The sequence below is a fragment of the Macaca fascicularis genome, chromosome 19 (genome assembly GCF_037993035.2).
Source record: "Macaca fascicularis isolate 582-1 chromosome 19, T2T-MFA8v1.1".
NCBI lineage: Eukaryota > Metazoa > Chordata > Mammalia > Primates > Cercopithecidae > Macaca > Macaca fascicularis.
Genome location: NC_088393.1, coordinates 10,267,272 through 10,283,057, shown reverse-complemented (window position 1 = coordinate 10,283,057; position 15,786 = coordinate 10,267,272). Strand labels below are relative to the sequence as shown.

The 15,786-nt window shown below is 43.9% G+C and overlaps 1 protein-coding gene across 20 annotated transcripts; it reads left to right on the top strand.

Moving 5' to 3' along the window:
- Window positions 1-267: 267 nt before the first annotated feature.
- Window positions 268-10,273, top strand: LOC102127469 (uncharacterized). 20 transcript variants are annotated; one of them, XM_074025778.1, is made up of 6 exons: window positions 268-369; window positions 4,908-4,995; window positions 5,905-6,028; window positions 6,958-7,040; window positions 8,051-8,110; window positions 8,244-10,273. In XM_074025778.1, exons 1-6 carry the CDS (start codon window positions 278-280, stop codon window positions 9,363-9,365), a joined length of 1,569 nt encoding a protein of 522 aa, XP_073881879.1. In that variant the 5' UTR covers window positions 268-277; the 3' UTR covers window positions 9,366-10,273. The 20 variants fall into 20 exon arrangements, 19 of the variants coding, with proteins under 19 accessions (XP_073881879.1, XP_073881880.1, XP_073881881.1 ...); XM_074025780.1 differs by having other exon boundaries at window positions 299-369; window positions 5,850-6,028; window positions 8,247-10,273; XM_074025779.1 differs by lacking the exon at window positions 8,051-8,110 and having other exon boundaries at window positions 8,247-10,273.
- Window positions 10,274-15,786: the final 5,513 nt, after the last annotated feature.

The window sequence follows — 15,786 nt, the reverse complement described above, 5'->3', positions numbered from 1 at the left end:
TCCGTTATAGCCAATGGAAACCAGACACTGCAGCAAGGTGGACGCGTCAGGTTATAAATGACCCTGTTTCCTTTGTTTAGTGTACTCTAGTGGCAAAACTGCTGGCGAGTGTACCTGTTCTGCCAAAAGTAAAATAGGCTTGCTGAGGAAATTAAGTTTATGTCCAAGTGCTATTTCTTTAAGGCACTGGGGAACAAGCATTTCTAACAACCTGGTCCTACCTGGCTGAAACTGGATCCCGGAAGCTCCGCCCCTCCCGAGGCTCCTAGCGGAAGTGATGTCAGCGCGCCGCCACCATCTTTTCCCGCGCTGGCTACCTTTGGTCAGTGCTGTTTCGCGTTTATCCTGGTGGAGTCCACCCCTGCTGTGGTGAGTTCCGCCTGCTTGGGGGTCCAGGAGATAAGAGGGGGTGTGGGTGGGGGGTGCGGTAAAGGAAGGATTGGGCGCGGTCGCCCAGGAGCCTCTCGGATCCTGCTTGTTTCACTAGCTTCTCTAGGGGTTGTTGGTCCTCTCAGCCGGTCCACGTCAGGAGCCGCGTCGGGAAGTGTTTGTCCCGAGTCCGCGCGGTGTTTTCTGGAGTGCTTTCGTCCGCTGTGCTCCCCTCTTCAAAAGCTTGGAAAGCAACCTTTGTGAATATTTTTCTTTCCGAAAGGAAAAGGATGTCTGCCATTTTAGTGAGGTTGGCTCTGGCCCCGCATCCTCCCGCGTCGGGCGTGTTCCTGGTGAGCATCGGCATTAAACTGGTTTCAAGAGGACTCTGACTTCCGTTTATTTGCTAAAAAATGTCTTATCTGAGAATCTGGCATTGTCTTGGTGTCCTTTACTTATTTTTGACACATTACATTTGGATGGAAAAAACATAGTTGTTGAAGGTATGCCTATTTCTGTATGTAAATATGAACACGTGTAGATTGTAAGCCTTTAGTTTTTAATTTTTATTTTCTTGGACGTTATTTGTTTTCTAGTTGTTACCAGCTACAAGCCTTTCTACTTAAGAAAGGCAGGCCAGAAGCGCTGGCTGACGCCTGTAATCCCAACACTTTGGGAAGCCGAGGCAGGTGGATCACCTGAGGTCAGGGGTTCGAGACCAGCCTCGCCAACATGGTGAAACAGGGTTTTGCCATAGAGACAGTGTTTTGTCATGTTTGTCAGGATGGTCTCGAACTCCTTACCGCAGGTGATCTGCCCGCCTGCAGCTTCAGTCATCTTAGGTACATAATGAAGTTACTGAATTGTTCTGTGCAGGTCTGAACTGCCTTCTGGTCATATTGGGGAGTAACAGCATCCACAGGAGATCAGGCTCCAAGGACAAATATCAGACTAATTATTAGGGTTATTTGAATGTAGGATTTTTTCATTATTAAATAGAAGTAATGAGCCAGGCATGGTGGCTCAAGCTTCTTATCCCAGCACTTTGGGAGGCCAAGGCAGGAGGATTGTTTGAGCCCAGGAGTTTGAGACCAGCGTGGGCAACCTGGTGAAACCTTGTCTCTACTAAAAATACAAAAAATTAGACCCAGTGGTGAAGGGGGCCAGCCCCTCCACACCTGTGGATATTTCTCATCCGGTGGGATGAGAGACTGAGAAAAGAAATAAGACACAGAGACAAAGTATAGAGAAAGAACAGTGGGCCCAGGGGACTGGCACTCAGCATACAGAGGACCCGCAATGGCGCTGGCCTGTGAGTTCCCTCAGTATTTATTATTATTTTTACTATCTTAGCAAGAGGAGTGTAGCAGGGCAACAGGTGGGGAGAAGATCAGCAGGGAAACATGCGAGCAAAGGAATCTGTATCATGAATAAGTTCAAGGAAAGGTACTGTGCCTGGATGTGCACATAGGCTAGATTTATGTTTCTCTTTACCCAAACATCTCAGTGTAGCAAAGAGTAACAGAGCAGTATTGCTGCCAGCATATCTCACCTCCAGCCACAGGGCAGTTTCTCCTATCTCAGAATAGAATGAATGGGAATGCTAAGCTTTACATCGAGACATTCCATTCCCAGAGAGGAGCAGGAGACAGAAGCCTTCCTCTTAACTGCAAAGAGGCCTCCCTCTTTCACTACTACTCCTCAGCACAGACCCTTTATGGGTGTTGGGCTGGGGGATGGTAAAGTCTTTCTTTTCCCATGAGGCCGTATCTCAGGCTGTTTCAGTAGGGGGAAACCTTGGACAATACCCAGGCTTTTGTGGGCAGAGGTCCCTGTGGCTTTCCTCAGTACATTGTGCCCCTGTTTAATAGAGAATGGAGAATGGCGATTACTTTTACCAAGCATACTTACTGCAAACATATTGTTAACAAGGCACATCCTGCACAGCCCTAAATCCATTAAACTTTGATTCATTACAGCACATGTTTCTGTGAGCACAGGGTTGGGGCTAAAGTTACAAGTTAACAGCATCTCAAAGAAGAAACAATTTTTCTTGGTACAGATCAAAATGGAGTTTCTTATGTCTTCCTTTTCTACATAGACACAGTAACAATCTGATCTCTCTTTCTTTTCCCAACACAGTGGTGTGCACCTGTATTCCCAGTCACTTTGGGGGCTGAAGTGGGAGAATCACTTGAGGCCAGGAGTTTGAGACCAACCTGGCTGATATGGCGAAACCCTGTCTCTACTAAAAATACAAAAATTAGTCAGGCATGATGCATACCTCTAATCCCAGCTACTCAGGAGGCTGAGCCCTGATAATCGCTTGAACCTGGGAGGCAGAGGTTACAATGAGTTGAGATTGTGCCATTGCACTCCAGCCTGGGTGACAGAGTGAGACTGTGTCTCAATAATAATAATATAATGATAATAAGGCATGGTGATGCACACCTGTGGTCCCACCTATTCAGGAGACTGAGGTGGGAGGATCACTTGAGCCTGGGAGGTCTAGGCTACAGAGAGCTGTGTTAGTGCCATTGCACTTCAACTTGGGCAACAGAGTGAGACCCTGTCTCGGTAGATAGATAGATAGAGGTAATGATAGCTATTGGGAAGGATGGTTATGATAATTGAGCATGTATATATAAAGCTACTAGAGCCACTTGTGACACACTAGTCCTCAGTAAATGTCAGTTGCTGTTATTAATACTATCATTACTGAGTGATGATACTGAGTACAGTTTTTGGTGGCCTTCACATCTGTCACCTGCAGAGAGAAAGCTCATGCATAATATTCAGTGACTGATGTTTGATGCTTGTTGTTTGATGATTGATATGAACAGGACCTCAAATAACCCATACAAAGAGGAATGGAGATTGCCTCTATTGACCTAGATTCGTAAGTTACCCTGAAGTGACTTACTTTTCCACTAGGGTTTTTTTCCAGGAACCAATCTGCCCTTTTGAAGAAAAGACAAAGGTAGTAGTCCTGTGTCAGCTACACCCAGAAAAGCAGATGTGGGCCGAGCTGCCTGTTGTGTAAAGGGTAATAGTTTCATTTTACAAGAAAACTTACACCCTGAAAAATATGACTCTCTATCTGCCCGTAGTAGTAACACTCATGAAGCTTATGTAGCGTTTCCGAAGGCACACAAACCAGGACTGAATTCTAAAACAGCATTCTGGTTGGGCACAGTGACTCATGCCTGGCATCAAGGAAGACAGCATTGAGGCCATCAGCTTCAGAGCATGGCAGTCATTGATTTGTCCCATGGTAAGTCCTTGTTGATGCTCTTTTTCAGAGATTCTGATTTAGGTCACACTTCACAACGTAAGAGTCCAGTGAGCTGGGCCTGAGCAGGCATGCCACTGGTTTTTCTTTGGTTGTTTTTTCGAGACGGAGTTTCTTGTTGCCCAGGCTGGAGTGCAACGGCGCAATCTCGGCTCAACGCAACCTCTGCCTCCTGGGTTCAAGCGATTCTCCTGCCTCAGCCTTCCTAGTTGCTGAGATTACAGGCTAATTTTGTATTTTTATTAGAGACGCGTTTCTTAATGTTGGTCAGGCTAATCTTGAACTCCCGACCTCAGGTGATTTGCCCGCCTTGGCCTGCCAAAGTGTTGGGATTATAGGTGTGAGCCACCACACCTGGCCACTGGTGGTTCTTTTAGGAGGAATCAAAGTGAGATGTAGAATACTATTTTGTTTTGTTTTGTTTTATTTATTTATTTATTTATTTATTGGAGACAGAATATTGCTCTGTCACCCAGGTTGGAGTGCATTGATGCAATCTCAGCTCACTGCAACCTCTGCCTTTTGGGTTGAAGCAATTCTCTTGCCTCAGTCTCCCATGTAGATGGGACCACAAGCACGCGTCACCAGGTCTGGCTAATATTGTTTGTTTGTTTGTTTGTTAGTTAAATGGAGTCTCACTCTGTTACCCAGGCTGTAGTACAGTGACACGACTTCAACTCTCTGCAACCTCTGCTTCCCTGGTTCAAGCAAGTCTCTACCTCAGCCTCCTGTAATTTTATTTTATTTTTTTTTTTATTTTTATTTTTTTAGTACAGATGGGGTTTTGTCATGTTGGCCAGGCTGGTCTTGAATGCCTGACCTCAAGTGATTTGCCCACGTTGGCTTCCCAAAGTATTGGGATTACAGGCATGAGCCACTGTGCCCAGCCAGGATGCAGTTTTAGAATTCAGCCCTGGTTCGTGTGCCTTCGGAAATGCTACATAAGCTTTGTGAGTGTTACTACTATGGGCAGATAGAGAGTCACATTTTTCAGGGTGTAAGTTTTCTTGTAAAATGAAACTATTACCCTTTACCCAACAGGCAGCTCGGCCCACATCTGCTTTTCTGGGTCTAGCTGACACAGGACTATTATGGCATTTCATGGCAGTGTTGTGTGTGTACAGTTTTCTCGAGTGTGCAGGAATATATGGGAATTTCAAGCTAGGATGGAATGACTTCTAGGCATGAGAATGTGGTTAGGATGGGCAGCTCTGGCTTCTCAATGCCTTCTTAATTTTCCACTAAGGTGTTTTTCCAGGGAACCAATCTGCCCTTTTGAAGAAAAGACAAAGGTAGGAACGATGGTGGAGGACTACCTGGCAAATTCTTATCAGGTAAACAGACAATGTACCATTATACAAAATGACATACTTACATCCAGTAGACACATTTCCTTCTAGACAGACTCATCTCCGGAGTTTTCTTAGAGCAAATGAAGCCTTACTCAAGGACTGAGTCCCCAGATGAATTTCCCCAGAGAATGAAGTCTCCTGTACATAAAGTGTTAACTTGAAAATCATCCCAGTAGCTCAGTAATTACTACTTAAGCTTGACCTTGATGGTACCAACTGCATCTTTTTTACATTACTGGGTGTGGTGACAGATGATAAAGCAGATGAAAGTGTCCTTTTATCAAGTTATTCACTTATCAGCATTTATCAGATATATGCAGTGTGCTCAGGAGGGTGCTGCATAGAGACCAATGGGACAGGAAGAGCTCCTAACCTGGTTGTGCTGAGATAAAGTGTAAGCAGTGTGCAATGGCTCATGCCTGCAATTCCAACTACTCAGGAGGCAGAGGTGGGAGGAGCACTTCAGCCCAGGAGATCGAAGCTGCAGTAAGCAGCAATTGTGCCTGTGTGACACAGTGGGACCCTGTCGTTATATATAAATAAATAAACAGATTGGATAGATAGATAGATAAAAATTCATGCTTAGGAAGTACTGTTCTCATCAAAATAAAAATTTAAAATTTAAGAATAAAAATATTTAAAAATTAAAAATAGATCAAACAAAAAAAGATTTAAAAAAAAATTTAAAATGTGCTGTTCAAGGCATATGCCCATAGGAGGTCCACCTTGATTGTTTAGACACAAGAGTTCCTGAGACATTAAACCCTGGAGTATATATTGGGAGATCTCAGAACCACATATAAGTGAGTATAAGTTTCCCCTTCATCATTCTCCAGTGAGCATTGGTGGAAGTGTTCATTGGCTCAAACCAGCATGTGTGTGATGACTTAGGATTCAGTGACGTTTGATGATGTGGCTGTGGACTTCACCCCAGAGGAGTGGGCTTTACTGGACACAGCTGAGAAATATAACAGAGATGTGATGCTGGAGAACTACATGAATCTGGCCTCTGTGGGTAAGAGTAACATCACTTTGCTTGGCATGGTGGCCTGCACCTCTAGTCCCAGATACTTGGGAGACTGAGGTCAGAGAAGTGCTTGAGCATGGGAGTTTGATACTAGGATGGACAATATTGTGAGACCTCGTCTCTTAAAAAAAAAAAAAAATGTAAAAATAAAGACTAGGCCAGGCATGGTGGTTCACGCTTGTAATCCCAGCACTTTGGGAAGGCAAGGTGGGCAGATCATGAGGTCAAGAAATCAAGACCAGCCTGGCTAACACAGTGAATCCCCTTCTCTACTAAAAATGCAGAAAATTAGCTGGGTATGGTGGCACATCCGTGTAGTCCCAGCCGCTTGGGAGGCTGAGGCAGTAGAATCAGTTGAACCTGAGAGGCAGAGGTTGCAGTGAACCGAGGTTGCATCACAGCACTCTAGCCTGTGCGAGAGAGTGAGACTCCATCTCAAAAAAAAAAAAAAAATACAATAAAAATAAAAATAAAAAAAGATTTTTAAAGATCCATTTTACCTCAGAAGATTTAAGCTATTTTTCTGAGAATTTCGGATATCTCTGACTTTTATTTTCCATGTAGTCAAACATTTCTATGACCTAACAAAACTACCTGTTCTGTCTTTTTTTTTAAGTTTATCATTTTGATACCTATTATTTATCCCGATCTTTCCTACTTTCCTTTCCTGATAATCTTCTCTTACTGTTCCCCATCGTTTTATTTTTCACAGAAGCAGTTTGTAGTAAACTATCTAAATACATCAGTTGTGTAATAAACCCCACGTCCTTATAGCCAAATTTTTGACATGTCAAAATCCTCAAAGTTCTCTGGCTTATCTTTTATTACTGTGTTCAATTTGAAAACAAATACAAATACTCATCGTTTTAAACATTTCTTCTATAAACCCTTATATTTCTTTTTCTGCTTAACTTCAGAATGGGAAATACAACCTAGAATCAAAGGGTCATCACTTCAGCAGGGTTTTTTGAAGAATCCAATATTCAATGGGATACAAATGGTAAGATTCATGAGTGATATTTCTTAGTTTCCTCTCAGAAAAGATTGAGAATTCCATTCTGGGAAATAGCATCATCAGAGCTATGACTTACTTCTGTAATCCCAACTACTTGGGAGGCTAAGCTGAGAGGATCATTTGAGCCCAGTAGTTCGAGACCAGCCTAGGCAGTATAACAAGATCCCATCTCTGATTTTAAAAAGAGGCTGGGCCGGGCGCGGTGGCTCAAGCCTGTAATCCCAGCACTTTGGGAGGCCGAGGCGGGCGGATCACAAGGTCAGGAGATCGAGACCACAGTGAAACCCCGTCTCTACTAAAAATACAAAAAATTGGCCGGGCGCGGTGGCGGGCGCCTGTAGTCCCAGCTACTCAGGAGGCTGAGGCAGGAGAATGGCGGGAACCCGGGAGGCGGAGCTTGCAGTGAGCCGAGATCGCGCCACTGCACTCCAGCCTGGGCAACAGCGTGAGACTCCGTCTCAAAAAAAAAAAAAAAAAAAAAAAAAAAAAAAAAAAAAAAGAGGCTGGATGTGGTGGCTCATGCCTGTAGTCCCAATACTATGGGAGGTTGAGGTGGGTGGATCACTTGAGGTCAGGAGTTTAAGTCCAGCCTGGTCAACATGGTGAAACTCTGTCTCTACTAAAAATGTAAAATCTACACTATTTGGTTGGGTACAGTGGCTGACGCCTGTAATCCCAGCACTTTGGGAAGCTGAGGCAGGAGAATTGCTTGAGTCTAGGAGATCGAGACCAGCCTGGGCAACAGGAAGACCCTGTCTCTACAAAAAATAAAAAATTAGCAGGGTGCATTAGCATGCAACTGTAGTCCAAGCTCCTTGGAGCACTGAGGCAGGATGATGGCTTGAGCCTGGGAGATTAAGACCACAGTGCACTGTGATTGTGCCATGGTACCCAGCCTGGATGACAGAGTGAGAACCTGTCTGAAATCACCCCCGACAATTAAAAGAAGACAGTTTTTCTTGTTTTGTTTTGTTTTTGTTTTTTAAATAATTTAGAGCCAGTGGCATAAAATTCTAGCAAAAGATCCATCATTCAATCTGGAAGAAACCAAGAAGGTAGGAAATGAAAAAAAAATTAAATATTAAAAAGTAAAATGATAATTGTCACCAAAATAATGTTTCCGTGTTCAGATGGGTGAAATCTTTTAATATGTCTGAAAACATTTTAAATCCTTTATCCCCTCCTCAGCAGACAAGAAACTACAGTGGATGGAAACTCTGTGAGAATTGTGGAGAGGTCTTCAGTGAACAGTTTTGCCTTAAGACACAGATGAGAGCTCAAAATGGAGGGAACACTTCTGAGGATAATTGTTATGGAAATGACGTCCTCAGTGTGCACAAGGAAGCCTCTATTGGACAGGAACTTTCCAAATTTAATCCATGTGGAAAATTCTTCACCTTAACTCCAGGCCTTGCTGTACATCTTGGAATTCTCAATGCAAGACAACCATACAAATGTAAGGAATGTATAAAAGGCTTTAAGTATTTTGTGAGCCTTGATAATCACACGGGAATCCACATTGGACAGAAACTCTGTGAATTTCAGGAATGTGGGAGAGCCATCACACCTTCCTCACACCTAAAGCAGTGTGTAACAGTTCATACTGGAAAGAAATCTAAAAAGACTAAGAATTGTGGGAAATCCTCTACTAATTTTTCTCAACTTTCTGCACATGTGAAAACTCATAAAGGAGAGAAGTCCTTTGAATGTAAAGAATGTGGAAGATCCTTTAGAAATTCCTCATCCTTTAATGTTCATGTTCAGATTCACACTGGAATAAAACCACACAAATGTACAGAATGTGGGAAAGCCTTCACTAGATCAACTCACCTTACTCAACATGTAAGAACTCACACTGGAATAAAACCCTATGAATGTAAGGAATGTGGCCAAGCCTTCACTCAATACACAGGCCTTGCTATACACATACGAAATCACACTGGAGAGAAACCCTATCAGTGTAAGGAATGTGGAAAAGCCTTCAATAGATCTTCAACGCTTACTCAACATAGAAGAATTCACACAGGAGAGAAGCCTTATGAATGTGTTGAATGTGGGAAGACCTTCATTACTTCTGATCATAGTAAACATTTGAAAACTCACAGTGGAGAAAGGCCCTTTGTATGCAAGATACGTGGTAAAGCATTTATGTATTCCTCACCCCTTAATGTTCACCTGCGAACTCATACCGGAGAGAAACCCTTCATATGTAAAGAATGTGGGAAAGCATTTGCTGTTTCGTCACACCTAAGTAGACTTGAAATGAAAGAATTTACACTGGGGAGACACCCTATGAAAGTAAGGGTATGAGTGTTACCATTTAGCTCATAGGTTGCCATCTTTAATTATTGGCACTGACACTAAGGATCATCAGATTTGTCCTAAATGCCTTGCAGAGGTTGTAATGTCTCATGGATTGGCTTTGGATGCCATCCTGCGGGTCTGAAATTAAACCTACAGGTTCTGATTACAACTTCATGGTTGCCTGAGTCTGGGCATCTGTGAAGAAGGGTCATGGATGGTGAGGTCAGTACTGCAGGCTGCCTCACATTAGTGATTAGATTCCTAAGATCATAGCATTAACAAGTTCTGTATGAGATAAGTCATCTAGATTGGTCCCAGCCCCTGTTAGTAAGATGCTCCTCCAAGGGTATCTTCTGTTCCCATGGATCCTGCAGAGCATGGCAGGTATGAAACCATCCTTAACTGCCAGTGCACTTTCACAGTGATTATTTCTGTGTCTCCTTCTTATAAAATCTATGAAGTGTGACAGCCTTACCTGTTCTGTCTTCTCTGTCCATTTTAGGTGGCACAGTGTAAGTGGCAGTGTCTCTTCTAGTATAATCCAGTCTCTCTCCTCACTTCTGTTAAGATGGCTGATATAGTCCATAAATCCCACTGATGATCTCTTTATCAAATGATTGTTCAGCCACACATTCAGGATTCTCTTCAGTACAAGTTTTGTAATTTTTGCAGTATGAATAGGCTGAGAATTTTCCAAATCTCCAAGTTCTGGTTCTGTTTTCTTTTATATTTCTTCTGCAGTTCAGGTCTTCTCTTTTGCATTTTCCTGTAAGCAGTCAGGAAGAATGAAGCTTCCTGTGTCCTTTAACACTTTAATTACAGATGTTAGTGATAAATACCCAATTTTATCTCTCTCAAGCTCTACTTTCCACAAAATGCTAGAATACAGTTCTGCCAAGTTCTTCACCACTTCATATCAAGGGTTGTCTTTTCTTCATTTTCCAATAGCATGTTCCTCATTCCCCAGTGACACCTCACCAGAATCACCCTTACTAATATTATTTCCAGCTTGCACATCAGAATTTTTATAGCCTCTACTCATTCGTCAATTTCAAAGCTGCTTCACATTTTTAGTTTTTTGTTTGTTTGTTTGTAATGGCAGTACCTCACTTTTCAGTGCCACAATCTGCCTTAGTTAGCTCAGGCAACCATAACAGAATAACACAGACCAAATGGCTTACAAATTATTTTAATTTTAAATAACTGAAGTTAAAAACACAGAATTTTTTTTTTTTTTTTGAGACGGAGTTTGTATTTTTACTTAACCATGTATCTTGGAAATCACTTCATGTGAGTTCATAGAGATCTGCATTCATTTCTAGGGCTGCATGATATTCCATTGGTGGATGTACCATATATTCAGATACTCATACTTGAGAGCATTTAGGCATTCATATTGCGATCACAAACAGTGCTGCAATTAATACTCTTGAACTTCTTTGAATTGTTAAAGGTTTACCTTCAAGGCAGATTCTTAGAAGTTTAGACTGAATCCTGGACCTGGTTTAAAAAAAAAATTCTTAAAAGTAGGATTGTGGCCGGGCGCGGTGGCTCAAGCCTGTAATCCCAGCACTTTGGGAGGCCGAGACGGGCGGATCATGAGGTCAGGAGATCGAGACCATCCTGGATAACACGGTGAAACCCCGTCTCTACTAAAAATACAAGAAAAATTAGCCGGGCGAGGTGGCGGGCGTCTGTAGTCCCAGCTACTCGGGAGGCTGAGGCAGGAGAATGACGTGAACCCGGGAGGCGGAGCTTGCAGTGAGCCGAGATCGCGCCACTGCACTCCAGCCTGGGGCACAGAGCAAGACTCCGTCTCAAAAAAAAAAAAAAAAAAAAAAAAAAAAAAGTAGGATTGTGGCTGGGCACAGTGACTCATGCCTGTAATCCCAGTACTTGGGAGGCCGAGGCAGGTGGATTACTTGAGGTCAGGAGTTTGAGACCAGCATGGCCAACATGGTGAAACCCCGTCTCTACTAAAAATACAAAAAATTAGCAGGGCGTGGTGACACATGCCTGTATTCCCAGCTACTTGGGAGGCTGAGGCAAGAGAATCCCTTGAACCTGGGAAGCGGAGGTTGGGGTGAGCCAAGATCGTGCCATTGCACTCCAGCCTGGGCAATAAGAGCGAAACTCCATCTCAAAAAAGAAGAAAGAAAAAAAAAAAAAGGCAGAATTGCAAGGCCAGGCATAGTGGCCCTTGCCTGTAACCCCCCAGCACTTTGAGCTCCTTAGTTTGAGAGCAGCCTGGGTAACAAGGTGAACTCATCTCTAAAAAATATGCAAAAATTAGCCGGGTGTTGTGGCTCATGCCTGTAGTCCCCAGCTACTCTGGAGGTTGAGGTGGGAGCATTGCTTGAACCTGACAGGTGGATGCTGCAGGTAGCCCAGATTGTGCCACTGCATATTCCAGCCTAGGGGACACAGCAAAACTTTCTCAAAAAAGAAAAAGGTCGGGCATGGTGGCTCACGCTTGTAATCTCAACACTTTGGGGTGGGAGGATTGCCTGAGCTCAGGAGTTTGAGACCAGGCTGGGCAACATGGCCAAACCCTGTCTTTACTAAAAATTAAAAAAAATTAGGCCGGGCGTGGTGGCTTACGCCTGTAATCCCAGCACTTTGGGAGGCCGAGGCAGGTGGATCACGAGGTCAGGAGATCGAGACCATCCTGGCTAACACGGTGAAGCCCCATCTCTACTAAAAACATGAAAAATTAGCCGGGCGAGGTGGTGGGCGCCTGTAGTCCCAGCTACTCCGGAGGGTGAGGCAGGAGAATGGCGTGAACCCGGGAGTCGGAGCTTGCAGTGAGCCAAGATCGTGCCACTGCACTCCAGCCTGGGGGACAAAGCGAGACTCTGTCTCAAAAAAAAAAAAAAAAAAAAAAAAAACCGAGTGTGGTGGTGTGCTCCTGTAGTCCCAGTTACTAGGGAGACAGGCACAAGAGTCGCTTAAACCCAGGAAGTGGAGGTTGCAGTGAGTTGAGATCACGCCATTGCACACCAGCCTGGGCAACAGAGGGAGACTGTCTCAAAATTTAAAAAAAAGGTTTCCAGATTGCACAGGTAGTGTTTTCAGGTATTGCCAATTTCTTCTCTGTAGTATACAGCCTCCAAATTGTCCCCCAATAATTCCTGTTTCTCAATAGTCATACCTTTGTGTAGTCCTCTCACGTTGTACCAGGTTTCATCTCTGTGCCTAGCAGAATGTGGCAAAAGTTATATTAAGTCACTGCGGAAGTTTAGGTTACAAAAGACCACACACATATGGAATCTCACTGGAGTCCATACAGTGAAAGCAATCTTGAAAAATAAGTTTGTTGGGTAGGCAAGGTGGCTCACGCCTGTAATGGCAGCACTCTGTGAAGCCAAGGCAGGTGGATCATTTGAGGTCAGGAGTTTGAGACCAGCTTGGCCAATATGGCAAAACCCCATCTCTACTAAAAATACAAAAATTAGCCGGACACAGTGGCAAACTTCTGTAATCCCAGCTACTCAGGAGGCTGAGGCAGGAGAATCGTTTGAACCTGGGAGGTGGAGGTGGTGGTGGTGAGCCGAGATCATGCCATTGCCCTCTGGTCTGGGCAACAGCGAGACTTAGTCTCAAAAAAAAAAAAAAAAAAAAAAGATTGTTGGAGAATTCACACTTTGTGATATCAAAAGTTACTAGCCTGTAATCCCAACAATTCAGGAGGCTGACTCAGGAAAACTGCTTGAGTCCAGGAGTTTGAGACCAGCTTGGGCAACTTAAGGAGACTTCATCTCATCTCTACAAAAAATAAAAATAAAAAATAGCTCGGCATGGTGGTGCATACCTGTAGTCCCAGCTACTCAGGAGCTGAGGTAGGAGGGATCCCTTGAGCCCAGAAAGTTGACCCTGCAGTGAGCTGTGATCGCACCATTGCACTCCAGCCTGGGCAACAGAGTGAGACCCTGTCTCAAGAAAAAAGCAGAAAAAATAGTATTACAAAGCTATAGTAATCAAAACAATGTGGTATAGGCATAACTAGACATGGAGACCATTGTTATAGAGAGCCCAGAAATAAACCCTCACAGATATAATCAAATGGCTTTTCACAGTGATGCCAACAACCTTCAGTGGAGAAAGGGCAGTTTTAATTTTCTTGCTGGGCTACATTCCCAGGAGGTTAGGCATTCTTAGTCACAGGAAGAGATAGGAGGTTGGCACAAGATACAGGTCATAAAGACCTTGCTGGTAAAACAGGATGCGGTAAAGAACCCGGTCAAGTTCCATCAAATCCAAGATGTTGACAAATGTGACCTCTGGTCATCCTCACTGCTAATTACAGGTTAATTATAATGCACTAACATGCTAAAAGACAGTCCCATCAGCTCCATGACTTTGTACAAATGTCACAGCAATGTTTGGAAGTTTACCTAGATAGTCTAAAAGGGAAGGATGCTAGGTTCCAGAAAATCTCTGCCCCTTTCCTGAAAAACTTCTGGACACCCCACCCCTTATTTAGCATATAATCAATAAATAACCATAGGTATACTCAATGGAGCAGCGCATAGGAAAGGAGACCAGACTCCTTTCCGTTAACAATACCATCATGGGCCGGGTGCGGTGGCTCAAGCCTGTAATCCCAGCACTTTGGGAGGCCGAGACGGGCGGATCACGAGGTCAGGAGATCGAGACCATCCTGGCTAACACGGTGAAACCCCGTCTTTACTAAAAATACAAAAAACTAGCTGGGCGTGGTGGCAGGTGCCTGTAATCCCAGCTACTCGGGAGGCTGAGGCAGGAGAATGGCGTAAACCCGGGAGGCAGAGCTTGCAGTGAGCTGAGATCCGGCCACTGCACTCCAGCCTGGGCGGCAGAGCGAGACTCCGTCTCAAAAAAAACAAACAAACAAACAAACAATACCATCATGATCCAGTAATCCCACTACTGAGTATATTTCCAAAGGAAATGACGTCAGTATCTTGAAGAGATCTGCAATCCCACGTTCATTGCAAACTTCTTAGAACATAATAGACAAGATATGGAAATAACCTAAATATTCCTGGACATTTAGGAATGAAGAAAATGTGATATATACACGTGAATATTATTTAGCCTAAAAAAGAGAAGGAAATCTTGTATAATCTCACATATATCTGGGCTCTGACATAACCACATAGCCCTTGACTCATAGAAGCAAAGAAGAGAATGTTGGCCAGGGGCGGTGGCTCATGCCTGCAATCCCAGCACTTTGGGAGGGTGAGGTGGGTGGATCACGAGGTCAGGAGTTCGAGAACAGCCTGGCCAACATGGTAAAACTACGTCTCTTTTAACAATACAAAAATTAGCCAGGCATGGTGGTGGGCGCCTATAATCCCAGCTACTCAGGAGACTGAAGCACAAAAATCCCTTGTACCCAAGAGGCGGAGGCTGCAGGGAGCCAAGATCCTGCCACTGCACTCCAGCCTGGGTGCAGAACGAGACTCCATCTGAAAAAAAAAGAAAAAAAAATATTTGGTTGCCAGGGAGTGGGAGAATGAGGAGAGACTGGGGAGACGTTAGTCAAAGGGTATAAACTCTCAATTACAAGATGAAAAAATTCAGGGATTTAAATGTACAGCATGGAGATTTTAGTTAACAATACTGTATTGTCCGGCCGGGCGGTGGCTCATGCCTATAATCCCAGCACTTTGGGAGGCTGAGGTGGGGGGAATCAAGAGATCAAGACCATCGTGGCCAACATGGTGAAAGCCCGCTTCTACTGAAAATATAAAAAATTAGCCCAGTGTGGTGGTGTGCACCTGTAATCTCAGCTACTCAGGAGGCTGAGGCAGGAGAATCTCTTGAATCCGGGAGGCAGAGGTTGCAGTAAACCGAGATCACGCCATTGAACTCCACCGTGGTGACAGAGTAAGACTCCGACTTAAAAAACAAACAAAAAAACCCAAAAAAACCACCTGTGTCATATACTTGGAATTTGCTAAGAAAGTAGTTTTTAAGTGTTCTCAACACAGTAAAAAAGGTAACTGTGAAGTGATGGATGCATAAATTAGTATGATAGTGGTAATCATTTCACAATGTTTATACAAAACATCACATTGCACACTTTATACAGTTTTTATTTGTCAATGATTGATCAATAAATCTTGTGGTGGGAGGTGGGGGAGAAGTGTTAGCAGAAAAACTGGATATAGACATGCATAAGAAGGGAGTTAGACCCTAACCTTATACCATATATAAAATGAACTTAAAATGGATCAAGGCCGGGCACGGTGGTCCATGCCTGCAATCCCAGCACTTTGAGACGCCGAGGCAGGTGAATCACAAGGTGAGGAGTTCAAGACCAGCCTGGCCAATATGGTGAAACCCCGCCTCTACTAAAAATACAAAAATTAACCGGGTGTGGTGGAGGGTACCTGTAATCTCAGCTACTCTTGAGGCTGAGGCAGGAGAATTGCTTGAACCG

Bases quoted from the DNA above. Each gene is read 5' to 3' on its own strand.
- LOC102127469 (XM_074025778.1), top strand. From the start codon at position 278: ATGTCAGCGCGCCGCCACCATCTTTTCCCGCGCTGGCTACCTTTGGTC. The intron at 7,041-8,050 runs GTAAGATTCATG...TAAATAATTTAG, and splicing joins TATTCAATGGGATACAAATG to AGCCAGTGGCATAAAATTCT. The intron at 8,111-8,243 runs GTAGGAAATGAA...TCCCCTCCTCAG, and splicing joins ATCTGGAAGAAACCAAGAAG to CAGACAAGAAACTACAGTGG.